Genomic DNA, 27,996 nt, shown 5'->3' with positions numbered 1-27,996 from the left:
TCAACCCAATGCTATCTCAACAAAACAAAAAAAAAGATCACCCCAAATGGTTAAAAATGTCAGAGCTACTCTAGTAGACACCCTACAAACATAGCATCAATAATTATTTAAGAGTATATAATGGTTTCAACGGGCTCTCTAAAATTTTATAGAGGCTTTTGAGTGCATGGAATATCACACTCCCTATGGCGCAACCTTTATATTTTTCTTCCATGTAGGACATCTCGTTAGTTGGATGAAATTTCCTTTTATTTCTTCGATCATTTTTTCGTCCCTGTCCACCTACGCTCATGCTTTGCCCCTTGACATCTAACCCCTATCCCTCCCTCCCCCCCATCTACCGGCCGGTGGCTTTGCGTGGACTCCAAGACAACTAGAGGAAAGGTCACGAGAACAACGACCGATTGTGGTCGCGAGATTTTGTAGGCGAGGTGCAGGAGCTTGCGTGAGGGGGTGTCAGTGGCGGAAGAGAGTTTCTGGAGGTTGTCTAATGCCTCAGTGACCAAAAGAAGGGCATGGGAAAGGAAGAACCACCTATGTGATGTCTGCCATGGCTGGTAAAGGGAGGGCGACTAGGTGGTACAAAGAAGCTTGTGGGAGAACAAATCGTGATCAAGCTAACCTCCTCTTTTGTTTTGTCTGACGATGCTACAAGCAATGGTCATCAACTGTGTAGTGAGGTCGTGGAGGTGGAAGGGGAGCTTGCATGGCAAACTTTTTGACTCTCGGGTGTTACACACCTCCATACACCTAAAAAATTATAGTAATTTAAAAAAGGCAAAAAAAAAGTTGAATCTCCTGAAAATCAAGGAAGATCAAGTTTGTACTCGCAAAAAAATGTTTGGAAAAGAAATGATTCCTATGGTCTTCGGGGCAAACGAAAAATAAAATTATGATGAATATATAGTGAATAGTACCTGGTCATGGGGCGTTTTCAGTTTTTTTTTACCCAGAATACAATGAAAGTAATTCCCTAGGAAAATATTTTTATAAAAGTACAGTACTTGATCATTTTGTTTTCAAAAAAAGTTCAATTTTTTAATCTTTTTTTATTTTTTTATTTTTCTAAGTATGAAGGTGTGTGGCACCCGAGAGTCACCATGCATTTCTCCTACCCACTGTATATTTTTAATTCTATTTATAAAGAATAAAAGGGTCTACAAAAGAGAGCAGTTGCTTGAGCGGAGCAACTGAAAGATACCATCGATTTGTGATGGGTGATTAGTTGCGGCCAGAGATAACAAGTGTCTGATCATACAAAAACACCAGCGCGTGCAGGAATATGATAGCACTTACTACATATGTTCCTATTTAATTGACGCTGCTTAACACACTTCCGTATTAAATCGGTTGAAGGGAGTACAAGCTATAGCACACCGATCATGCTACTCCCTCCGATCCATAATAAATATCAGAGATTTAGTGTAAAATTGATTTTATACTAAATTTTCAACACGTATTATGGATCGAAGAGAGTACATCATTATTCACTTGTTAGTTCTCGCCACAATTTCTTGCTTGCTAATCCTTGCCACAAAATAGGAGCAGCATTAGCCAATGGATTACTAGATTGCAAAGTAGAAGAGGTGTATCAAATTAGCGACTCTCCATGACAATGTGCACATCGTTTTGCAGACCGGCTCATGTCGTACAACCTTTCTGAGCTGCTACGGATGCATCCTTCTACGCAATACCATCGTGCTAATGACACGCCTAGTGGTTGGTACAATTAAGATGCACTTGGAATGTATGCGTAATACAGTACTTTTGTTCGGCAATCGATCAAGCATTTGGAGCAAGCATTTACGTACTACAAAATCGTGTCACATTGTACAGCAGCCACTTGCATCTTGAGTCATACGGTCAGTTCATTCAATTCAAATCCTTTTTATCAAGTTGCACACGCGAAACTTCTTTCCTATTCATTGCCGTTACTTAGTAAGGATGCATTTTTCACATGGTAATGCGTCACTAGTGCTACTACTCCGAATGCTTGTTATAGCACTCTTGGGTAACGCACGGCAGGCACTGCTACTGCTTGGCATCCGTTTGGGACGGTTACCGGTCTTAGGAGGTGCCAAACTCATGTGACGACTTGCCGTGGAAAGCTTGGTGCTTGGCAAACGAGTTGGATACAGTGGGAAGGTCATACGACTGAGTACATCGATCAATCACAATTTGGCGAAAAGAAGTGAATGAATCAGGTTTTGGGTCTTGCGGCGTGTTGGATAGATACTTTTTTTTGCGAGAGTGTTGGATAGATACTAGGATTAGTGGTAGCTGATCGTTGGTCTGGCGACATTCCACTGGCGTAGTGTGGAGTGGCAGAGGACCAGATCACACACTATGAACCCTTTCGATCGGTTCATGACACACTGGCCACTGGGCATGGCTAGAGGGTAGAGTGGTTTGATCAGGAACAAATTAAACTAGAGCCGGCACCGTCCAAAGTCCAAACTACTTTCCGCAGCGATTGCGTTTTCCGCCGCAAAGTGGGGGAGCACGCGGCCGAGCGCACTGCCCTCGCATGTGTACCTTGTACACGTACCAACGGACGCGCGAACAGGCCTACAGGCTACACGGGCCTGTTTGGTTTGGTTGCTCGCGCAAAGATTTCTCGCACGCGAGGAGAAGAATTTGGTCCGTTTCGTTGGCCTACTTGCACCATTTTTCTTCACCGTGCGAGTTTTAAAGCAGTTTAAATGTTAGTCCGTGAGGCACGCTCTATTCGGGAGGTGCAGCCCTCTCCTCTGCACACGTTGGGAAGCACGGGAGATGGAACGTGGCACGTTAACTTCCCACACCACTCCCCTCACCATCCAAAAACCCCTCTCTCACCTCATCTGCACCTCCGGCATGGCTGGCGTTCCTCCACCCCCTGCTCCGCCGCTGAAGCCCTTCGTTGTGCGGGCTCAATCCGCGCAGAAACGCTGGGCAACGAACCAAATCCAAATGTTGGGGACGACCAACGACTTCGATTTGGCGAAGGCTCTCAGAGCTCCATCGTCGGCCACGGCGACGCCATCGGAGCCCGGTGCCTCGAGTGCGGCCGCGGGAAAGGCATCAGCGTTCGTCGGACCAACCCTTGTCGAGCTAGTGGAGATTTTTTCGCCGGCGTCACTGCCCCATCGCAGGCACGCCGAGTTTCGTCGACGACTCCAGGACCTTCATCGCAAGATCCTAGATCTTCATTGGCAACTACTGCACCAGATTTGACCACAGTAAGACCTCGATCTATTAGATTCGATGTGCGGTTAGGGTTTGGTAGGGATGAACGGCGGTTGAGTTTTGCCTAACCGGCATCCGCACGGCCATTATTTTGCTTCTTTCGGTCTATACTTATTTGATCTGTTGTAGATTCGTACGGACAATGTTCGATTATAGTTTGATTGGACTTTCCCCAATTTGGGATTATACTTTTTCTGGGCATGTTGCATCGTTTCATGCTCTCAATTGTTATGTCAGTGGCATTACGGAGCATGAACCTAGCAATGTTGTCCAACATCTAGCCATTTCAGAGCCTCGCCAAGCTCTGCAATAGCTTCATCATGCACATCATTGCTATGTTCATGGTCTGCATCGACATGGACATGAACTGGATTAGTTCCTTCGAGTGTGCACTGACTTATCTGTTCATCTGCTAACAAAGGTCGTCAAGTTGGAGTGTAACACGGTAGGAAGGGGCTGCCATCCTCCACCTGGGTACCAGGACAAGCTGGTGCTCAATCGATGGACTAAGACGCTAAAGCCGGTGGTGCCGAGGAGGATCGAGGCTGCTTCGCGGCCACCTCTAGCGGTGGGGGCAAGGCCCAAGATCGGCCACCTGCCTAGGCCCATCATCCCCCGCCGTTTCTGTGTCGAACTAGACGTGAACGACTTGCACATGCTCGTCGTTCCACCAGCATTCAGGACGACTTTAGGGAGTGGCTCAAAATACGTCGGTCGCGTAAGGTGGCCATCTTAGCCTGTCGCTGGTACGACAAGTGGGTGCAGGTCAATTATCACGACGGGCAGGTGGTGCTGAGGAGGAACTAGCCGGTGGTCGTCTACAAGTACGACCTGGAGTGCTGGAGTTCAAGATCAAAGCATTTGGCCTGAAGTTTGAATATCTACAAGCACAACATCTCCACCTACAAGACCTACGCCTGCCCTGACCACGGCTAGTCGCCGACTGCCAGTGTTAATATGTATATCTGTCTATGTAAGTATGTAGTCTTAGTTTGCGTGAAACACTGATGGACACGCCTAGCTACTTATGTCGTGGCTTTTGATCTGGGGTTAAATCCTAGTTGCTCTAGTGGCATTGGAAGCATGTGGAAGCTTTTGATGAGGGGTATTCCTCTGAACTCCTGATTGTGAACGCAAGTGTACATGAAACCTGCTTACTAATTTGTTGTTAGGTGTCAATGTCTGTGTGTTTTGTGTGCTTTGTGTGTTCCTAGCCGTTAGGATGGTAACATCACCAAGTTTGAAATGGTAGCCGGTAAGCGAGTTTTTGCACATAACCAAACGCCTTTTTTCCCTCTAGTTACCGTATTCTTGTCCGTTGTGGGCTATCAAACACTGAACCAAAAAGTGCACCCAAAAACAGTGTTGGGAACCAAACTAAGTGCACAAACATGCCTAGAATCGATTTTCACTCACGCAGCAGTTGGCGAGCCAAATCACAAAAACAGGAAAAAACCATGCGAATAACCAAACAGACCCCAGATTGACAAAGTTCATATAAATAGTAGTTCAAATCACACGTGAATTTATATTAAATTAAACTAATAGAACTGGAAGACTATTGTCCATGCAACCGAGTCTTCAATCTGGTATCTAAAAAATTCTTGGATACGATCGGATTTTATTGTTGGCTTAACACAACTACCGGCATTATCGTACATGAACTGGAAGTTAAATTTCTCTTATTCCTAAAGATCATGTTGTAGAGAGTCATACATGGCGTAGTGATGTTGTTGAGGATTTTCTTATCCCAGAAACGAGCACGACCTCAAACAATAGTAGATTGAGCTTGCAAAACACTCAAAACTCTCTCAATATCCTTTCGGCATGTCTCTTGAATCTTGACAAATTCAGCTTGCTTTCTTGTTGTTGGATTTGGGATGGTCTTCACAAATATTAACCATGAAGTATAGATGTTGTAGATACGATAGTAGCTCGTTATGTAGGCATATCCAGTAACCATATAGTTGCAAGCCAGGGCATCAGCGCATCACTACTAGCTATCAAGCACAACTGACTCTTTTTCACGGCACTATCTATGCTATGCCTTTGAGCAATTCTTCCAACTATAATGCTCCCAAGCATATTCATCCAAACTCTTTCCTCATTGATCTTCATCGTATTCCGTTCGTTGGGAGGCCGGACATACTCTGGATCGAAGACCTGGATCATGACCTCGCACACTTCAGAGTAGTATTTCACCAATGTGAAGATACTCGACCGCGTGGTTCGATGTCATATGCAATCACTCACATAGCTCCCCGGATCTTCTAATACTCACAAAACCCAATAAGTTCGGCCGCGTTCCTCCGGCGAGTAAACAAAGCGAGACTTGGCCTCGCAAGCTTCCACAATCTCCACAAAAAGTTCTCTACGCGCCTAACGATAGATATGAGCCAAATAGGTAGGTACGTTGGCGAAATAATGTTGCATAAGCATATTGTGGCCAAGCGCGTGGTCCCGAGAGATGCAACGATGGCTATGCGGTGGGTCCTCGCCGCTTTTTTTTTCTTTCTATCTCGAGCTCCGTCGCGGCGAGGGTCACAATCATTTGCACAGTATCGTTGTCGAGCAACTCTTCAATACCCAAGGAGGACGAGTCTTCAAAGAAAAAAATGGTGCATTGAGACTCAAGGTTGAACTCATTTACAATACGCGCAAAACTCCTATGTAAAATTCGAACGCCACAAGAAATCTAGCCAAAATCTACCGGAGAAATTAAAACATAGAGTTTTTCTCTAACATGACGTTGGATGATTAGGAAGGCAGGACACTTTAGTGTCTCATAAAGGCGAAGTGTGTTGATTTCGTCAATCTCAAGATCCGCCGGATCAATTCTTCAACGCAGTCTCTCGAAAGTGCTCATTGGGTAGGTGTGCGTGTGTACGTTCATAGGAGTGAGTGTCCGCGCGTATGTTTGACCGCTTTGATTGTACTGTTTTTGCAAAAAGAAAACATAGAGAAATGGAAGAAAATTTACCGTGGAGTATCGAGGAACCGACAGCCGGCGAGGTTGAAGGGCGGCGGCTACCGCTGTCGATTCGGGGCGGCTTTCTCTAAATTACCAGAAGGGGGGCGGCTACCAGAAGGGGGCGGCTACCGCTTCGACGCGGCCAATTCATGGCGTCTAGCTCAATGGCGTGGCCGATTGCTCTAGCGCAATGCCCCTTTAGGCCTTGTTTACTTCTAAGGTATTTATGGGGATGGGAGGGGATTATTTCGTATCCTGAAAAATTCCCACTAGCCCGTTTACTTCTCCGATTTTGAACCAAATAATCCCGAGATATCCCCTCTCATCCTCTTCCATCCCCACATTTTTTGCCTAAATCAAAAACTCTCCATCATACTAGTGTATTTTTGGAGAAGGGTATTTGAGGGGATTGGGTGAACACCAAATCCCCTTCCATACCCATACCCATTGGGAAGGAAAATACGTGAAAAGTAAACAAGGCCTTACTCGTGAGTTTTGGTTCAATTTCTGTCATGCTGTGTTTGGTTGCATAGAAAGTTGGCATGGAATTGAATTGGACTAAGATTCCAAATCCAAGATGGAAATGAATTGGCTTCTAATTCGATTCTGTTGTTTGGATGTGTATGGAAATTGCTGTTGAAATCAAAAGGGTGTAACCAATTCCAAATCCTGTTTGGATGTACAAACTATGGAATTTGATGTTTTGTTGAATTTGGCAATTTAAATTCATGTTGAGTTTATGTCTACACCTAGCACACACATAATAATTTTCTGGGTTTGTTTAGGTAAAAAAGAAATCAAAGAATAAAAAAAAGCACTTCACTGCCTCCACGATTTGGAGATCGAGGCAGGGAGCCGGTGAGGCCACCGTTCCCCATACCGCCATCGACCGCCATGCCCCCTACCGCCGCCGCCGGTGAGGCCGCCGTTCCCCTTATCGCCGCCGCCGGTGAGGCCGCCGTTCCCCTTATCGCCGCCGCCGGAGCCGGTGAAGATGACGCCATGGAGAGGCTGGGGAGAGGTCGCCGTCATCGGAGAGGCTCGGAGGAGGGCGGAGATGGGGAGAGGACGACGCAACAGAGAGGCTCGGAGGGGGGTGGAGAGCCGCCGCCGGCGTTGACTCTCCCGCCGCCATTCTGGTCTGCCCGCGATCTAGGGTTAGGCCAGGGAGGGGAGGGCGTGGAGGAGGGAGGCCAGGGAGGGGAGGGACGCCAGGGAGGGGAGGGACGCCAGGGAGGAGAGGCGCCAAGGACGGGAGGTCGTACTGGCGCCGGTTGCCGGCTGCAGCAGCTCGCGGTGGCGGCGGCCCGAGCGAGCTCGCTCGTTTTTCTATCGCGGGACGAAGGGGGACGAAGGGGTACGCGAGCGAGGGAGGAGATTCTGAGCGTTTCCGAGGTCCCAACCTCAGAAAGATTGGAGCGAACCGTTACACGCGCGGGTGGGGGGCTCGGAATTGAGCCCAGTTTCCACGCCCCAATTCCGAGCGCAAACCAAACGGCTGAATTTGCTCATTTGGCCCCAATTCCAATTCCGAGCCTAGTTTCTACGCAACCAAACACACAGCATCAGCGAAAAGAGTTGACAATATCGTGCCACTACCACATGAACCTGTCCGAGATTGGTGTTTTTCGCTCACGAGCCGGACTCCATATCTTCGTTTGACCTCGAGATGGAGAGGGTATGCCACTGAGCTTGGGCCTAGTGCCTGTGCAATACTGCAGTCAATCGCTGGGCGCGATCACCGGGCTGATCATTGTAACAAAGTTACGAAAGCATGTAAAATTATCATGTCTGGTATTGGAAAACACAATTAAAAAAAGTACTCCCTCGATCCTAAAATAACTTATGTATATCTAGATAAAGTTTAATCAAGTTATTTTGAGACCGAGGGAGTTCTGTGTATTATGTGTTCTTAGAAACAGGGACGCCGGTTTCTGCGACCACCAAATCCTCGTCCCTAAACTAAGAGAAGTCTCTACATATATTCCTACGATAAAAATGAATAAAGAGTTGCACATGCACAAAATGATGTCCAGATTCTTCAAAACGTTACCGCAATGAGAAGAACATTACGCCTTTCAGAAAAGAAGAAGCAAACCAAGGAAAAAATGCAACACTACCCAAGAATGCGTTCAACAAGCTGTGCCACAGATTTTGCAAGGCTATCAGCTGCTTCCACCGTAGACGCCTCTGCGTAAACTCGTACCACATCCTCAGTTCCCGATGGCCGTACAAAGCATCGCCCTTGAGAGTAATTAGCTGCAACGAAAACTCGTAATTTAGTGCACTTTCACCAATGTTTAGGTACTAAATCCAACGGAAATATATCATGTAATCGAGTAAGACATCACTCACCAACTTCCTTATCTATCAATTCTTGCAAGCCAGATGGTTGGCAAACTTTTCGTTCTGCATCAGTTGTAACAATCGAAGCACGATCTTTAACTTTAACCTACATTGCATAATCAAAATAGTCATGAGAAACTTGTCCTAGAAAGTAGATGAATACTGCACTGATTACAGAAGCAACAACTTGCCTTAAGTTGTTTACTCGGCAGATCAGTATATATGTCACACCAGTTCTGTAATGACCATCTCTTATGTTGTAAAACAGCCTCCACTAGAAGCATTCCACTTAGAGCATCACCGACTGCTTGATTAATCAACTGAGTTGTTGCCAACAATCTCAAGGTAGCATGGTGCTGTGGAGAACCTAAGGGAAAAGTTATTGAGAGGGCATATAAGATCAACATGGTAAAAACAACACCACGAGCTAAAATTGATGAAAAAAGAACATTGCACAAGCCGTGAACAGCTTACCTGCAGCTTTGGAAGAAAGTTCGCTGGCCAAAGACTCCAGCCGTGAGACAAACTCATCAGCGAATAAGACTGTCCCATGTCCATTGGCTTCAAAATAGATACCAATATCATATTCTAGAGCTTTCTTATGGAGATATTTAACTCCTGTTGAAGTGAAGGCAACTTCAAGACCAAGATTTTTGAGAAACTCTGTTGATGCTCCATTTGCATAAGCAGTTTGAACTACACCAAACCTCGTAGGCAATGCTTGGTTGTCTTGATGGTCTTTTCCATTCACAATATCTAACTGTTCTCTAATAAAGAGGACAAATAGTGATAGTATCTTGTCACCATCAACAAGATCAATCACAATGCTGCTAGGTGATGTAATGCGAAAATAAACAAGCCTATCTGCATCACCATCAAAACTTGCACACCTGAATGATATATCAGAATGTCCACATAAGCATCTGCCAATAAAAGATGTGAACGTATGGCAGAGTTAAATTGTAACCACAACACTCACCTGACACCAACATCGTTAGGAGTGAATCCAAGAGGATGTACCTTCTCCTTTTGAACAAAGTCAGCACCACACCTCTCATTTAGTATTCCTTCTCCTTTTTTACCTGAATTCCTCACAACAATGTCTAATCTGGCCAGTTTTGGCTTTATTTCTTCAAGCTTCAACCCACCAATACCATTTGCCCCATCCACAATTAGTTTCTCCATCAGCTTATCACTACCTTTATCATCAGGAGTTAATTCCAACAAATGTCTGTGGCAATTCAATAAAACTGTTCAGCAAACAAATCAATATCTCTATAGCTTACTGTAAATATTGGAATGGCTTGAAAATAACCTGAATGACTCAGTAATTTGTGTAAAATAATCTTCTTCAGAGGATTTCAGGCCCCTGTTCTTATTCCGAACCATCCAGTGCAGCTGCGGAGTTGTTAGGATCCCCATGTCAAGTGCAACTGAACCTACTATTGCATTTATCCCCTTCATAACAAAGTTTCAGATAAGTAATTAGATTGACTGTGCCAATAGATATCTCGGGTACTAGAAGAGAGGATGTTAATAGTACCATACTTTCGTTGCAACATCAAGTAGGTACTCTCCAGTAGGCCTCGTGTCTCTTGCCAGCAGCACTTGTGCTGAGTGACCTTCCCCAAGTGTAATCCCTTCATCCTTTGCAAACTGAAGCACCAGCTGCATGTGAACAAAGACCAGGGCAAACTGAGGTCGAGAAGGTAGATAGTACGTAAGATATCTGGACGAAGTGGAAATCTTAGGCAGGAGATAAACCGTCCCAGTAGTCCAATTCAATGATAGTAATAAAACTTAGGCATCCTGGTTTAGAATTCGAGCATTATCAGTGCAGTACCATAACTAGCATCACTATACTTGTTAATATCCAACAAACTGAAGCATCATCAAATCAACCTAAGAGAAAGGGGAACATCTTTGAGTATGAAGGACTACAGGATACAATTTAGCTTAATTGATCTTGTTGCAGAGATGTGGCACGCCTACCTGCAGGAGGGCGTCCGGGGTGGGGGCATTGGCGAGGGCGTCGGAGAAGGGCTCCCAGGCCTGCGACATCATGCCGCCGTCGGCGTCCACAATCTTGACGCCGTTATCGCCGACGGGGTTGTGCGACGCCGTAATGACGAGCCCGACGGCAGCGCCGCCCAGCTTCACCGAGCGCAGGGCCGCCACGATCCCGGCCCGGCACACCGCGGGGGCCATGGTGCTCCCCTCGGCGCGGAACCCCGCCGTCCCGTAGGAAAACTTGGCGCCATCGGGGACGGGGAAGAGGGACGCCGCGGCAAGCAGGGCGGCGCGCTGCTCGCCTCCCGGGTCGGCCATGCCAGCAAGGGTGGATCTAGATGGTGTGCCGCGGCAGGGAAGCGATGGGTAGAACAGGAACGGCGAGGCGACGGCGACGGTGGCGACGCCGTGAGACGGCAGCGCTTGGGCACGGCGGTGGATAGATCACGAAAAAAAATTAGAGTCGCCTTGGGTCGGACTGGAGCTCGGGGCGACGGGGAGGTCAGAGTTGACTCGGAGTGGGAAGTGCGTGGATCTCTGTCTTTATTTTAAGAAACACATCTTCTAAGAGCACTAAGCTCCCAGGGTTCTGCGCCCCTGTGGTGGATTTGGGTGTCACTTTCGATGGGCCTACTAGCACGCGTGTTACCGATTGGCTGTTTGTAGAATCTATCGTATTGTTCAGCTCGACGTGGCTCCCGTCCTGTAGGCCGAAGCTGTCGTAGAATCTTCAGAGCTAGGACACGTTGATCCAACCAATATCGGTTTCCATCAGTGGACAGTAGGAGAGATGGGCACGGCAGCCCACCACCTCCCCCACGATTCAAAAAAACCTGTTCCCCCACCTCCCTCTCCCGTAATGAAGCAACGGCAAACGAGACGACGCGCTGGAGCCTCGTGGAGCAGACGGCGCCAGAGCTAGGGCGGCGTGCGGCGGCTCCGGTTGTCACCTCCCATGGTCGATTGACTTCCTTGGCCCTCTCGCTCTCAGCTAGGTCCCCATCCTTTCCCAGTTCATATCACGGCTTGATTCAGGTCCATCCCGCTCACCCCGGCAATGGATCTGCGAGTTGCCGGATGATTTTTAGCCCTCGCCCTAGCAGTTATGATTTGATTTTCCTATATGTCAAGGTCGCAGTATTGTCGCCGGATGTAAAGAAGATTATTTCCCTCATGTTTTTTCTATGATCTTGTTTTTTTCCCTATTCCCTTGTGTGGCGTTGCGGTATATTTCTTGTTATTCTGGTGCTCTCCCCTATTCCCTTAATGCTCCATGGAACTGCCTGCAATCGATTTGTCCTCCTGACGTCTTCTCTGAATTTGTCCCCTTAAGCAATGTACTGTGCCATACCCACATTTAGTGCAAGATATCAGTACTAATTCAGATACTGTATCATATTTTGGCATATCACACATTTATATTATTTAGCTATAAGTTGTGACTTTTAAATTGTAAAAGGATTATGGTCATAGACATTGCTTATCATTTTGATTCTAGATTAGTTTGTAGATAAGCTTTGACAAACATAGATTTTGCTGTGCTAATTGCTAAACAGTGTAACCCTTAAGAGTTGAGTGTTGTATGTGCCCCGCGCAGTCATGGTGGTGTCATGACGAAATTCTAGATAATTGCAGCGAAGGATCCATGGGATTCATGACTGCCTCTCCTCCGATCTGGTATGGCGGATTTAGGTTCCCAGGTGTTGTCAGCGAGGCGGTGCAATTGCAACGCTGCTGGATTTTTGTCCATCAGCTTCGCCCATGCCTTAGCGGTGTCTATGTCAACAATGGTGTCTGCCACAACGCTATTTCAAAGTCCATGTGAATTTGTACAGTAGTCAAACATTGCCTGGTGCCTTGCTTTGAGGCGGCAACACCGGTGGTCCGAGGAGGATGATTTGTTTGCTGGATGGGTATGGTTTGAGACTTCAGGGTTGCTAGGTCTGGGTGCCGCTCCTCTTCGGCGACGTCGGACTGCTTCTATCCAGAAAGCTGCTCGGTGGCAATGGCGCTTGTTGGGGTTCTTCATGTCCTCTCTGTGGATAGCTATTGTAACTTTAGACATGCTCTGTATTGTGTTCCAAACTCTAAGAACATAATTATTCAGAACTATAGTTTGTTGTTTTTTGTTTCAGAAAACTGGTTAGACATATGGCTGGAAATAGCAGTAGAAACAATGGAGTTCATGATCCATCATGAAAGATTTGTTTCATCTGCATGGAGCCCACGGTTTACTCTTCCAAGTGGATGAGCTCGCCTGGAAATCTTAGATCTTAAGTATCGAACAAGAAGATGTTGCCATCCTTGGAGCAATAAAATTTTGCTTTTTCGGAAAATGTCCACCAATCAGGGCACTAATGGGAGGATACCCATCCTTGGTTTGCAGGTCTGACACATTTCAAGCTGAATCTCTTCTTCTGTGGAACCGGATTTGAGTTTAAAGCACGAGATATGCCAAAGTTTGAGCATCTAGAGTTGGAAATTCATGTGCATAAGATGGGGTGCCTGAATGTTGTTGCGGATTTTTGTATCCGGCACCTCCTGGCCTTGACTAAGCTCCAGGTCGCGGTTAATTTCCATATTATATATAAAAAACCTGACATATACCTAACAGAAGATGAGCTGCAAGTTTTATTAAAACTTTCATTGGGACACTTTGCATCAGTCCAACCATATCATCTGTGTCAGGTATAATTGTCGCCACCGTTGCACATCTTTTGAAGATTATATAGAACATGTAAGTTCTATGTCAATAATTTGGCACTGACTGTGTTCTCGCTTTAATTTTTTACTGCATTTTTGACCTAAATACAAAAGGTAAAGTAGAAGGGTGAATTCAGTTAATCCTCATACTTGTATACTTTCTGGTACTTCAAACATGATGAGACAGACAACGACGACGAAGAAGAAAAATACGCTGACAAAGAACCAACAACAAAATGTGGTGGACAAGAACAGTGAGAAGAAAGTACATCGAGAGATTGATCATCGCTATTATATTCCTTTATAATTGTTAATGGCAGGGTTGCTACCAATTTAATATGACGTTCTGTTTTCTCTTTTTTATTTAGATCTTATATATACTTATATTAGTTGCTCATTTGTAACTTGTGTTGAAATTTTGTTCATACACAAGTAAAATTATTTGAAAATCAAGAGTCACCTTAATGCCTGAATTAGTTGTGGAATTTAATTATGCATGTTCATTGTAAGATGGCAACATAGTATGAGGGAAACTTGGTTTCTCTTTAAGACTTGAATAGTTTAGAATCCTCCCAAGTTAATATGAACCTTCTGTTTCACCTGGTCCAAAAGCTATTACTAATATTACCATTTATTGTTTGAGAGGTTGGAGGCTTAATTTTCTTACCTTAGTTTTTTTCATGTGATTGAGATGTGAATTATATAACCTAGAGTCCACACTTAATGTAGAGAAGGTTGATATTTCTATACTAATATAGACTTTTGTTGAAGTGGGTTGTTCTGAAGAATTAGTCTTCCGTTCTTTTGGATATTTCGTGTGAGAGGATGTACTGACCCAGTTCTCTTCGTTTTACACTGGGCTTTTAGATTCACACTTATCCTAATTAATTCAAGTTCTTTGTTCTCACAATAATAGTTTATAACTCTTGTTCTCTGCATTTGAATCATTAAGATATGGTTGCAACAATATCTTTTGTCAAGGTATGCACAACAGTTGAAGAAAAGGTACACTATTATCTGAAGGCGGGAAAGTTAAGGATTGGCTAGCCTATGATGGTTCGTTAAATTCATGTGTCCTTTGTTTAGTTTATATGAATATATGATTTTTTGTTGTTCATGTAGGTCAAATTGCAAAGTTGATATATTTACATTTATTTACGTTTGCCTGTCTTTTGCCTTTTTATTTGATAGTGATTTCCTTGCTTATAACTGGTTAACAGTGTTCGTGCATGTGCTACTTACGAGTGTAAATAATCTTGAACCAACAAACAAGAAGTCAACTTTTAATATGAGAATAGAAAATGTATTCATCTAAGCTTTCCATGAATGCTTGTGTAAATAGACCCAATCTTTACATGAAGGTTCGCTAAAAAAACTAATGCGCGAAGTTGCTAATTTCATATCTACTGTAAGATGTGGGCTTTTTATTGTTCGCCCTGAAACTTTTATAAGCCATGTTTATGCTTTTTAAATATGTTTATTTGCTAATTTCATATCTACGGTCCGAACTCAGAGGTCTAAATACGGTCTAAATAAAGGAATGGAACTAAAGTTGTTACACATGCCTATCCTAAATTACTATAGCATGAACGTTAAGTCTCCAAGGGTCATTTTTGTAAGGTGCCAACTGTAATCTGTATTAACTTCTACCAACTTATTTTTTCCACAAAACTGTAAAAATTGGGATGCCTTTTCTGTAAGATTTTGTCGTATCTACATGTTGTATTGATAAAATCTGGGCCCAACCATCATGAAATTATTTGGTGAATGTGATTGGCTTTTAACAAGTTACGGTACCATTATTTCAGCCTTATAGAAGATGGAACTTCTATTCCACCCCGAAGTACTACAGTCAAGGGTCACATGAGAGTTTCATAGAGTTCTTATCTTGAAGCTATTACAGACAGTAAAGTAGCATATGGACAGTAAATATAGGCATTGCATTGTATTTACGATGTGTTCTTCAAGTGAAGTACCTCAGTATTTTTATGAAAATGGTTTTAATGCTTTGCAAGTGCATATTCATGCTTTCTCTCAAAAAGTATAGAGCATAACTGGTTTTTTATGTGAAACGAATTTTGCTTTCCATGTCATGGTTGCATACTTAACCTCTCAGAACAATATGAAGAAGAATAATTATATATTTCCTTTGCTTTATGTCTTTAAATTTACTACTTCCGATTCATATTACTTGATGCTAATATAGATGTATCTAAACAGATTTTAATTATATATACATCCATTTTAGCATCGACTAATATGGATCGGAAGGAGTACTATACAAGATTATATTTAACTATCATCATGGTCACCTGCCAACAAAGGAGCACACTGACTAAAACGCACCTCCCCATCGTGTTGCGCCTCAAGCCACACCTAAACGAGACAAAAACAAACCATATACAAACCGGCAAAAGAAATCACTTACCAAAATTAAAATGTCTGTATCAGAGGACGGCGCAGCAGAGCGCGCTAGGTCCATCTAGTACCATTGACACACGACAAGGTTGCACCACTGGTCTTTATTCTTTTTTTCTTAAAACGTACCTTACCTATGGCGCATAGGTTTGGTGTGCAACTGGCATGTGCCAGTGACACACGACGGGGTTGCACCACTGGTCTTTATTCTGTTCTTTTAAACGGATCCAGTGGCCCAAACGAAGAACATGCACGCGGTGGACGAGAACTAAATTAAATTCAATAAAGCACGTGAAATTTTAGAAATATTTCATTCATTCAAAGATAATCCATATATAAAACTATACTTTATTCATTCAAAGATAATTCATATAGAAAACTAAACAGAAGGGGAAAAACTGAACCCTAACTACGGCAGACACGCTCCCTACACCAGCGTCGGCGATGCCTCTACCTACTCCTCGTCCTTGTCCTAGATTCGGTCAACGACCATGGGAAATGGCACAGGACACTGAAGTGGGAGATACAGGAACATGGCTAATATAAGAAACTCTGGCAACCAATGCCCGTGCAGGTTCCGGCGCCTTCCACATCACTGTTGGTGGAGAAGTTCAGGCGGCATCGCAACGGTGAACAACGGCATTGATGACCATGGCTTCTGCCCCCGGTCAGCCTTACGCGACACGCGCTCAAGGCTATCGGTCCACACACGCTCCAGGTTAGTCAATGTCGGGGCATGAGCCTAGGCGGTGTGGCAGCAGGCATCAGCGACATTGATGGCCATGGATGTTGCCACCGGTCAGCCTTCTGCCACACACACACTCAAGGATCGCTCAAAGGGTCCAAAGTTGAGCGTCGACAAGGCGCGCACGGCTGGTCCTTCCTGTCATAGTGGGAAGTAGCCACTAGTCACAAACCAAGGTGGATTGGATCTTGAAATTGCGTGTGATCTCTCTCATATTCACAGCATATTTCCTATACTAATTAGAGTATCTAAAAAAGGTTTTATAGAGTTTCTCCAAAGTTTTTCTGGAAGTAAAATCTATCTCAAGGTCACGACGATTTCCCCCCTCCCATCGACAAGGACTCAAAGAATAGCTCCGGGACAAGTGGAATTATTGGGCATTAAAGCGAAGAAAAGGAAAAGGAACAATAATATGTTTGATGAATTTCGCCGAACGGCTACCAAACACGAGAGGTGGTGCCAGACCTTGTCGGAATTCGTAGCGGCTGAACTCTAGACAAGATCGTAGCTGGAGGTACCTAGAGGTGAGGTGGAACCCTCTTGGCCTTGCCCGACGTCATCGTTGTACAATCGAGTTCGTGGTGGTCAGGTTTGGATGGAGTTGCTCCAGTAGGTGCATGGGAGCCCGGGGACGTGGTCACGAGTAACGGAGGCGTCTTGCGGAGCTGGAGAGGCCATGCCGCTAGGACATTTGCGTAGCTGGAGCACTCGAGCTGGTGAATTGGTTCTCGGGCCATCTCACGCACTAGGCAGCGGGACGACCTCTAGGCGGGGCAGGGGGGGGGGATTAGGAGGGAGTGGCGGGGTTTGACTGCAATGGGAGGGGATTGTTGTGGAGAACTATATCGACATGCTTCGCTACCGAGGGTTGTCGAAGAGGAGTGGCACGCGTCGCCCGTAAGGTGGGTGAAACTTCACCACATGAAGGAGATAGCCTAAAGTTAAGGGAGTTAAGTCCAGAACATATCAAGTACTCCAACATGTGGAGTACTCCTGCTACATCGTCTAAATATAAGCTGTAAGATGTAAAATGAAGATACATGGTAGCACCTTAATGCACCCACCAAAACATGGAACTTTAGCCAAAAAATTCCCTCTGATTGCATGTCTTGCTAACCTGCCCGTTATTAATGAGAACATGATATGTTGCCCCTTTAGAGCATCTCTAACAATTCCCTATACCATGTCCCAACCCCAAAAAACCGCCCCTCCCTAAAACCCACAAAAACCAGTTGCATTACCCCTAAACAATCCTTAATGATAACCAGTGTTCTTTCATTGCAGCTGGAGCTAAATGGTATGACGCACTACCAAGTACATTGGTTGCTGAAGCATATGCCTTCTCTAATGGGGTCCAACTTTGACAATATTGATGCTACTAGAATTGTAAGCATGTTGATTTTTTTATTTACAAAAATATAGGCAATGAATAAGCACACACTTGCATGGGATAGGCGGCCATCTTTGACAACTCTTATCACCTAGCTACAAACTTTTTGAAGATCGAGTTTGTTCATAAATTGAGGAGAAGTAATGTAGCAGCGCATGAGCTAGCAAATCTAGCTAAAATTTTGAATCAGTTGGTGTGGTCTGATGATCCCCACCTAGCTTAATACCTCTATTGGTGTTGTACTTACTACTAATTGAAGATGTGTTGAGTTGTGATACGTTGTAAACGTATCTATAATTTTGATGCTCCATGCTTGTTTTACACCAATTGCTATATGTTTTGTTTACACTTCGTGACACTTTTATGCATTTTTCGGAACTAACCTATTGACAAGATGTTATAGTGTCAGTTCCCTATTTTTTGCTGTTTTTGTATTTCAGAAAAGTTGTACAGAAAATATTCTCGGAATTGGACGAAACAAAAAACCAAAGTTCCTATTTTTCCCGGAGCGAAGACGGAGTCCAGAGAAGAGACGTAGGAGGGCCACAGGGTGGCCACACCTACCCTAGGCGCGGCCTGGCCCTGGGCCGCGCCTAGGTATAGTGTGGGGCCACCAGGCCTCCACCGACCTCGCCCTTCCGCCTATATAAAGCTCCCGATGCAAAAAACCTTAAATATACCAGCCTCCGCCCACGAAAAGTTCCGTATCTTCGCCGCCATCGCAGACAAGATCCGGGGGATAGAAGTCTCTGTTTCGGCACGCTACCGGGACGGGGAAATGCCCCCGGAGCCATCTCCATCGACTTCACCGCCATCTCCATATCCGTTGCTAACTCCCATGATGAGGAGGGAGTAGTTCTCCCTCGGGGCTGAGGGCTCACAGGTAGCTATGTGGTTTAGCGCTCTCTCTCTCTCCCATGGTGTGATCTTTATTTGACCATGAGCTTTGTAATCTAGATGTCGTTATGCTATTCAAGTGAATTTTACTTATGTGATCTCCGGAGACTCCTTGTCCCACGTGTGTAAAGGTGGAGTGTGTGCACCGTGTGGATCTCTTAGGCTATATTTCACAGAATATTTGTTCACTGAATTATGATTTGAGTTGGATGTCTCTATGAAATTGTGGTGTGTTATCACCGCCTATGAACGCTCAAAGTGTAGAGCGGGGTGTTCATTAGTACTTGGGAATACATTTTAAGGTTTGCTTTTGCAGACCTACACGGTGAATTAGTGTTCGTTATGATGGGATTCGTAGCATAGAAAACAAAAAATTTCCTACCGCGAGAACGCAATCCAAGCCAAGATGCAATCTAGAAGATGGTAGCAACGAGGGGATGAACGAGACTAACCCTTGAAGATTTCCAAAGCCTACGAGATTAGATCTCGTTGTTGTAGAAGATGATCACTTGCCGCTTTCAAAAGCGCGTAGAAGATCTTGACGGTGCCACAATCGGGCAGCACCTCCGTACTCGGTCACATGTTCGGTGTTGATGAAGACGACGTCCTTCTCCCCGTTCCAGCGGGCAGCGGAAGTAGTAGATCCTCCTCGGAATCCCGGCAGCACGACGGCGTGGTGGTGGTGTCGATGGAGAACTCTGGCAGGGCTTCGCCTAAGCGTATGCGGGAGTTGTAGTGGAGGAGAGGTAGCTAGGGTTTGGGGAGAGGGGGCTTGGGCGCCGGCCCTCAAAGGAGTGCGGCCAATGTGGAGGCTTGAGTGGACGGCCACCCTCCCCTTGTCCCTCATTATATAGGTGGAAGCCCCAAGAGTTGTAGTCCAAGTCTTCGAATAAGACCCCAATACCAAAACTTCCCAAAGGTGGGAAACCTACTCAAGGGGGGAGTCCTACCCAAGGTGGGACTCCCACCTTTCCTTTAGGTGGGGTGGCCGGCCACCTATGGTGGAGTCCACCTGGGACTCCACCCCCTTAGGGTTGGTCGGCCTAGCTAGTGGAGTCCCTCCGGGACTCCGCCTTCCATAGTGATTTCTTCCGGACTTTTCTAGAACCTTCTAGAACCTACCATAAAATGCACCGGATCATTTTCAAACTTATAAAATGACTTCCTATATATGAATCTTATTCTCTGGACCATTCCGGAACTCCTCATGATGTCCTGGATCCCATCCGAGACTCCGAACAAAACTTCGAACTCCATTCCATATTCCATATCTACTTAAACGACATCAAACCTTAAGTGTGTCACCCTACGGTTCGCGAACTATGCAGACATGGTTGAGACCTCTCTCTGACCAATAACCAATAGCGGGATCTGGAGATCCATAATGGCTCCCACATATTCAACGATGACTTTAGTGATCGACTGAACCATTTACATACGATGCCGATTCCCTTTGTCACGCGATATTTTACTTGTCCGAGGTTTGATCATCGGTATCTCTATACCTTGTCAACCTCGTATCCTGACAAGTACTCTTTACTCGTACCGTGGTATGTGGTCTCTTATGAACCATTCATATGCTTGCAAGCTAATTAGACGACATTCTATCGAGAGGGCCCAGAGTATATCTATCCGTCATCGGGATGGACAAATCCCACTGTTGATCCATATGCCTCAACTCATACTTTCCGGATACTTAATCCCACCTTTATAACCACCCATTTATGCAGTGGCGTTTGATGTAATCAAAGTACCCTTCCGGTATAAGTGATTTACATGATCTCATGGTCGAAAGGACTAGGTAACTATGTATCGAAATCTTATAGCAAATAACTTAATGACGCGATCTTATGCTACGCTTAATTGGGTGTGTCCATTACATCATTCACATAATGACATAACCTTGTTATTAATAACATCCAATGTTCATGATCATGAAACTATGATCATCTATTAATCAACAAGCTAGTTATACAAGAGGCTTACTAGGGACTCCTTGTTGTTCACATAACACAAATGTATCAATGTTTCGGTTGATACAATTTATAGATGGTATGTAAACATTATCATAAACATAAAGATATATTATAATAACCATTTTATTATTGCCTCTTGGGCATATCTCCAACAGTCTCCCACTTGCACTAGAGTCAATAATCTAGTTTACATTTGTAAAGATATAACACCTTGGCCTTCCGGTGCTTTATCATGTTTTGCTCACGGGAGAGGTTTTAGTCAACGGATCTGACACACTCAGAAACGTATGTATTTTGCAATTCATTTGCGTCTCAACGCGTCACTCATTTTCCAAATGAGTCGGCATTAAATATGTTTGGTCTTCTGGTGGAACCTTAATTCCGCGGTCTGAAATATGTCACAAATATTGTCACACACAATATAGCTTCAAAGTTCTGACACTATCGGAACTACACCAAGTTCTCAAAGAATCTCTTGACTTAACATCCCCAGTCATTGTCAGAACAATGACATACTCTGCCTTCATTTGTAGAATCCGTCACAATATTTAGAACACATCTAAATCTAGCATAGACTTATTCTAGCTCATTGTGCTACCTTTTAAACAACACTTAGCCTAATTGAGATTGAAATTTATTTTTATATGCGACCAAACTAATATTGGTGCAACACATTACAGCGATTTGTTTGTCATTACACCATACAAAATTATATATATATCCTTGGTTCTTCTAAAGTACTCAAGGATGTTCCTACTGTTTGTCCAATAATCATCACATGAATCATTCTGGTATATGCTCCTAACACTTTTAGAGCACAGTACATCTGATTGTGTACATATTATTCGTGATCTATAATCACTCATGTGTTTTTACTCATTGAGTGTTAGATACACTCAAGTCTTGTTAAACCTTCACATGACAAGAACATTTTCTTAATATTTCTATATTGAACTACTTCAATATCCATTCTATGTACTTTGACTTAAACTTATTATGTGTTTCAATCTATCTTCATAGATCTTGACACTAAATTTGTTTCAGTCCATATCCTTTCATTGAAGTTAATTTCTCAATGAAACCTTTTAATCAAGTATATAATTACATCATTTATAACCAACTATATGTCATCTACATAAGTATTATAAATATGTCTCAGTGCTCCCACTTAATTTCTTGCAAATGCAAGCATCTTCATCGTTTCTGATGAAATCAAAAACTCTTTGACTATTTCATCCGGTGAAGATTCCAACTCCGCGATACTCACTTCATCCAATTGAAGTTTGTATGCCTATCTAGTATTCCACGGACCAGCAAAACTCTTGGTTGTATCTTGTATACACCTTTAATACACACTTTTGATAAGTAATGTATTTTGCCATCCTACTAGCATATCTCATAAAAGAAATATGTAGTGATTACTAGAATAATCCACATAGACTATAAGCATTGCTACGGAAGATCTAATCTTATCGTAGTCAACTCTTTGAACTTTGTCGTAAACAACTTTTCGACAAGTCGAGCTTCTTCAAGGATATTTCATTCAAGTCCATTAATTTTATAGATCCATTTACTTTCAAAAAGTATTCATCTATCTTGGATTTCATGGCGTATAGCCATTTTAACGGAGTCAGGGCCCATCATAACTTCTTTGTTTGTAGTTGGTTTATCATTGTTCAAAATCAATCCTTTGTCCACAAATCATTTATTTGATCACAAAGTAAACCATACCTACAAGGTTCAATAGGTACTTTGATCTCCATGACTATAACATTTTGTAGACATGGGAGCCATGATCGTCGTGGCCGCTTCCGGAACTAATTCCGATGCTGCGCTACTCTGATCATTATGCTCAGCTTCATAATCCTTATCAAATTCTATTGTCCTCCCACTCAAATACTTCGCTAGGAACAATTTCTTGGAAATAAATAAGAAACATCGACAAACACTTTTGTCTTTATATCCATAGTGGAAAGAATTTCCAATCAATACTTTGGGATAACCAACAAAGACATTCATCCAATTTTGGTTGTAAACTCTTAGACCAAAATTTAAAGAAAGGACTATTAGGGTTAATACCCATGCCATAACTCGTATGGTGTCATTTCAACGGATCATGATGATGCTCTATTTAGTGTAAAAGCGGTAGTCACTAAAGCATAATCCACAAAAATATAATGGCATCATTTTATTTTTATCTCATCATTAACCCAACAAGGTTTGGATACATCTCTCGGATACTATATCATCACTATGATACTTCAAGAAATGTGAGTTGTAGAACAATTTCATAACTCTTTTAGATGTTCGCTAAAACTTGTAATTCAAATATTTCCCCAATGATCCAATCATAGATATTTGACTTTTCTATTACGATGATTTCCACTTCATGCTGAAATTTATTTGAATCCATTCAAATGTTTCAAAATTCTTCCTTATCGAATATATCCACATATATATACTCAATTCATTGTTGGAAGTTTTCATGAAGTAGAAGAATCTCCTGCACACAACTTATGCCCAGTGAACCACATATATCATCATGTATGTTTTTACTAAGTTAGTTGCCCGTTCAACTCTTGGCCTATGAACGGTATTTTAATCATTCTCTTTAGAAAAGATTTGCAAGCTCCAAATGATTCGAAAATCAAATGACTCCAAAAATCCATTTGCATGGAGTTCCTTCATGCGTTCCTTTCTAACATGACCTAAATGGCGGTTCCACAAATAAATGGAATTCAAATCATTTGCATTATGGCATTTTAGCGTCAGTATTATGTGTGTGTGTGTTTCACCATTAAGATTTATAATAACTTATCCATCGTACATGGAGTAATGTCATAATTTGAACAACTCATTGTTTTCATTTGACCAGAGCAAAATAACAATTATTAAGTTCTTTATTATAAATTCTTAAGGGCTAGGTAGAATGCCAACGACAAACATGATAACACTTTATTATGTTCCAGACGTGCATTATTACCATATTCCTTATTAGTCATTATCATATTCTTGTATTGCGTTATATTGTATGACATCTCATACCAACCAACCTGGTACAAATACCCAAGAATTTCATTATGTGACCAAACAAGGAATACATCCATAACATGTATATTATTTATATACACCTGAGCTAGACTTTCTAGTCTTTTCTTTCTTTCTGCCAATAATCTTTTGTAGTTTCTCTTTTAGCTTTCCTCATTATTCAGAAAAACACTTCAACATCAATAACTTCTAGGTTGGGTTGTCAAATACCAATAACCTTGAGGCTCTTACTTTGAAGTTGATCATCACATGACAAGTGTTCCGGATTTCACTATTAGTAACCTTTTAATATTATGAACAATTTCATTCATAATTTTATCCATCATATCATGACGACTTTCCGAGACCATGTTTGTACATGCTAGGCTCGTAAAGTATAACCTCAGTATTCGCATGTGCAAATCTGGCTTGCACCCATTGTATGCACACGTAGAATCTATAACACCCAATCATCACGTGATGCTTCGAAACTACGAGTCTTAGCAACGGTGCATACTAAGGACGATCACTTCATGGATATGCGAATATCGTTAGTGCCCCAATAGTTGGAGGATTGGGACGCCTGGCGTCTTCAACCTTCATACATTCCCATAAAACTTATGAGTTTATGTAGTCTCACCAAATTATATTCTAACATCTTGCAACAAGGTTTTAGATATCACATATATCTCATACCTCGCTTATTTCTGAAAAAAAATTCATCTCCTTGCTTTTCAAACAGATTTTGATAAGGGAGCGACCCACTGGATCCTCCTTAGTTGATGCCCGATCTTTCACAGCGAGGACCTGGGGTAGAGAATCCTCCCAACAACGCGATGAACGCAACCTGGAGAAGAGGGAACAAATCCAGCAAGCAACAGATCGATGAACGATACGCCTCAAACCAAGAGCTAGACAATCCTTGATGAACACAAGAACCTTCGCAGCGGATAATATAGATAACGGCAGCGCCGTACCCCCGGAGGGAGGATACACGTGATCACACGCTATAGGGAAACCCTAAACTTTTAGACTAAACTTGTTCTGTCCTAAACCCTAGTCGTACCTCCACCTTATATGAGAGGGAGGTGGCCAGCCAGCCTTGCTAGGCTGGGGCGCCCCACTTGATGGGCTGATCTGGTTTGGCTTGGACAGGCCCAAAGCCAAACACAACACTAATTTAACCCTAATTGGCCCACCACATGACCTGGCTACATTATTTCCTAACATAGAATGAATGACACAACCTTAGACTTAATTATTACATGGCATAGGTCGTCCTAGCGTGTCACTCCTGAATCCTCGATGGCGTACCACCTAGGTTGGTGGAGTCCTGAAATTGGGCTCCACATAGGCCTCCGTGCCCATATCAGATTTGAACTTCAAGTTTCACGGAGACAAGATGACTTTAGGTACTAATTGAAACCATAGCTCTTTGAATCAACAATGTGAGGTTTACTAAAAGTTTGCAATAGGACTTAATCATTTCTTGATTCTTTAACAATACGGTACCAGTCCGTAAAGTTTCTTGTCAGACTTAACAGTATTTCTATCTCAATTACAAGACTAGTGCATGGTAGAAAACAGATGCCAATTCTACAAATTAATTCAAAATACTACTTAGACTATGTTTATGATAATTAGTTCATGTTTTAATCTAATTACTAATGAACTCCCACTTAATACAACATCCCTCATAGTTGTTAAGTGGTCCACGATCCAAATTCACTACACCAAAACCGATCATCACATGAGATGATGTAGCTTCAATGGTGAACATCAACATGTTGATCATATCATCCATATGACTCGTGTTCAACCTTTCGGTTTCCGTTGTCCCGAGGCCATGTCTGTACATGCTAGGCTCGTCAAGCAAACCCAAGTATTCCGCGTGTGCAACATGGCTTACACCCGTTGTATGTGAACGTTGAGTCTATCACATCCGATCATCACGAGATGCTTCGAAATGACGAACTATATCAACGGTGCATACGAGGGGAGAACACTTTATTATCTTGATATTAATGTGAGGGATCATCTTATAATGCTACCGTCGCGTTCTAAGCAAAATAAGATGCATAAAGGATTAACATCACATGCAATTCATATGTGATATGATATGGCCCTTTAGTCTTTGCGCCTTCGATCTTCATCTCCAAAGCACGGACATGATCTCCATCATCAACGGGCATGATATCCATCATCGTCGGCGTAGCGTCAAGTTCCATGTCGCCGTCTTCATGGTTGTTCACCTCATGTAGAAACTATTACAACTACTTTGAAATACTACTCAACATGAAATTTAAAGACAACCATAAGGCTCCTGCCGGTTGCCACAATACAATAATGATCATCTCATACATATTCATCATCACATCATGGCCATATCACATCACCAAACCCTGCAAAAACAAGTTAGACGTCTCTAATTTGGTTTGCATATTTTACGTGGTTTAGGGTTTTCGAGTGAGATCCAATCTACCTACGAACATGAACCACAACGGTGATACTAGTGTTGTCAATAGAAAGAGTAAATTGAATCTTCACTATGGTGGGAGAGACAGACACCCGCGAAGCCACTTATGCAATACAAGTTGCATGTCGAGCGTGGAGCAAGTCTCATGAACGCGGTCATGTAAAGTTAGCCCGGGCCGCTTCATCCCACCATGCCGCAAGATGCAAAGTACATGAACTAAAGACAACAAAGCATCAACGCCCACAAAACAATTGTGTTCTACTCGTGCAACCAATCTATGCATAGACACGGCTTTGATACCACTGATGGGATTCGTAGCATAGAAAACAAAAAATTTCCTACCGCGAGAACGCAATCCAAGCCAAGATGCAATCTAGAAGATGGTAGCAACGAGGGGATGAACGAGACTAACCCTTGAAGATTTCCAAAGCCTACGAGATTACATCTCGTTGTTGCAGAAGATGATCACTTGCCACTTTCAAAAGCGCGTAGAAGATCTTGACGGTGCCACAATCGGGCAGCACCTCCGTACTCGGTCACACGTTCGGTGTTGATGAAGACGACGTCCTTCTCCCCGTTCCAGCGGGCAGCGGAAGTAGTAGATCCTCCTCGGAATGCCGGCAGCATGACGGCGTGGTGGCGGTGTCGATGGAGAACTCTGGCAGGGCTTCGCCTAAGCGTATGCGGGAGTTGTAGTGGAGGAGAGGTAGCTAGGGTTTGGGGAGAGGGGGCTTGGGCGCCGGCCCTCAAAGGGGTGCGGCCAATGTGGAGGCTTGAGTGGCCGGCCACCCTCCCCTTGTCCCTCATTATATAGGTGGAAGCCCCAAGAGTTGTAGTCCAAGTCTTCGAATAAGACCCCAATACCAAAACTTCCCAAAGGTGGGAAACCTACTCAAGGGGGGAGTCCTACCCAAGGTGGGACTCCCACCTTTCCTTTAGGTGGGGTGGCCGGCCACCTATGGTGGAGTCCACCTGGGACTCCACCCCCTTAGGGTTGGCCAGCCTAGCTAGTGGAGTCCCTCCGGGACTCCGCCTTCCATAGTGATTTCTTCCGGACTTTTCTAGAACCTTCTAGAACCTTCCATAAATGCACCGGATCATTTTCAAACTTATAAAATGACTTCCTATATATGAATCTTATTCTCCGGACCATTCCGGAACTCCTCGTGATGTCCTGGATCCCATCCGATACTCCGAACAAAACTTCGAACTCCATTCCATATTCCATATCTACTTAAACGACATCAAACCTTAAGTGTGTCACCCTACGGTTCGCGAACTATGCAGACATGGTTGAGACCTCTCTCTGACCAATAACCAATAGCGGGATCTGGAGATCCATAATGGCTCTCACATATTCAACGATGACTTTAGTGATCGACTGAACCATTTACATACGATACCGATTCCCTTTGTCACGCGATATTTTACTTGTCCGAGGTTTGATCATCGGTATCTCTATACCTTGTTCAACCTCGTCTCCTGACAAGTACTCTTTACTCGTACTGTGGTATGTGGTCTCTTATGAACCATTCATATGCTTGCAAGCTAATTAGACGACATTCCATCGAGAGGGCCCAGAGTATATCTATCCGTCATCGGGATGGACAAATCCCACTGTTGATCCATATGCCTCAACTCATACTTTCCAGATACTTAATCCCACCTTTATAACCACCCATTTACGCAGTGGCGTTTGATGTAATCAAAGTACCCTTCCGGTATAAGTGATTTACATGATCTCATGGTCGAAAGGACTAGGTAACTATGTATCGAAAGCTTATAGCAAATAACTTAATGACGTGATCT

The 27,996-nt window shown here is 43.6% G+C and overlaps 1 protein-coding gene across 1 annotated transcript; it reads right to left on the bottom strand.

The window, feature by feature from the left end:
* Positions 1-8,162: 8,162 nt before the first annotated feature.
* Positions 8,163-11,085, bottom strand: LOC127322074 (phosphoacetylglucosamine mutase). The gene is made up of 8 exons (XM_051351024.2): positions 10,538-11,085; positions 10,094-10,213; positions 9,861-10,003; positions 9,525-9,776; positions 9,020-9,435; positions 8,737-8,912; positions 8,555-8,651; positions 8,163-8,458 (listed from the first exon to the last, which is right to left on the bottom strand). Exons 1-8 carry the CDS (start codon positions 10,871-10,873, stop codon positions 8,316-8,318), a joined length of 1,683 nt encoding a protein of 560 aa, XP_051206984.1. The 5' UTR covers positions 10,874-11,085; the 3' UTR covers positions 8,163-8,315.
* Between the last annotated feature and the right edge of the window lie 16,911 nt (positions 11,086-27,996).

Source organism: Lolium perenne, chromosome 2, assembly GCF_019359855.2.
Source record: "Lolium perenne isolate Kyuss_39 chromosome 2, Kyuss_2.0, whole genome shotgun sequence".
Taxonomy (NCBI): Eukaryota; Viridiplantae; Streptophyta; class Magnoliopsida; order Poales; family Poaceae; genus Lolium; species Lolium perenne.
This window is presented reverse-complemented; position numbering and strand designations above follow the sequence as displayed.

What these genes read in the sequence shown, in the direction of transcription:
- LOC127322074 (XM_051351024.2), bottom strand. Translation starts at nt 10,873, where the DNA reads ATGGCCGACCCGGGAGGCGAGCAGCGCGCCGCCCTGCTTGCCGCGGCG. An exon ending in CCCCGGACGCCCTCCTGCAG is followed by an intron (nt 10,214 to 10,537) that starts GTAGGCGTGCCA and finishes GTTCACATGCAG; the next exon opens with CTGGTGCTTCAGTTTGCAAA. An exon ending in TACTTGATGTTGCAACGAAA is followed by an intron (nt 10,004 to 10,093) that starts GTATGGTACTAT and finishes TTTGTTATGAAG; the next exon opens with GGGATAAATGCAATAGTAGG.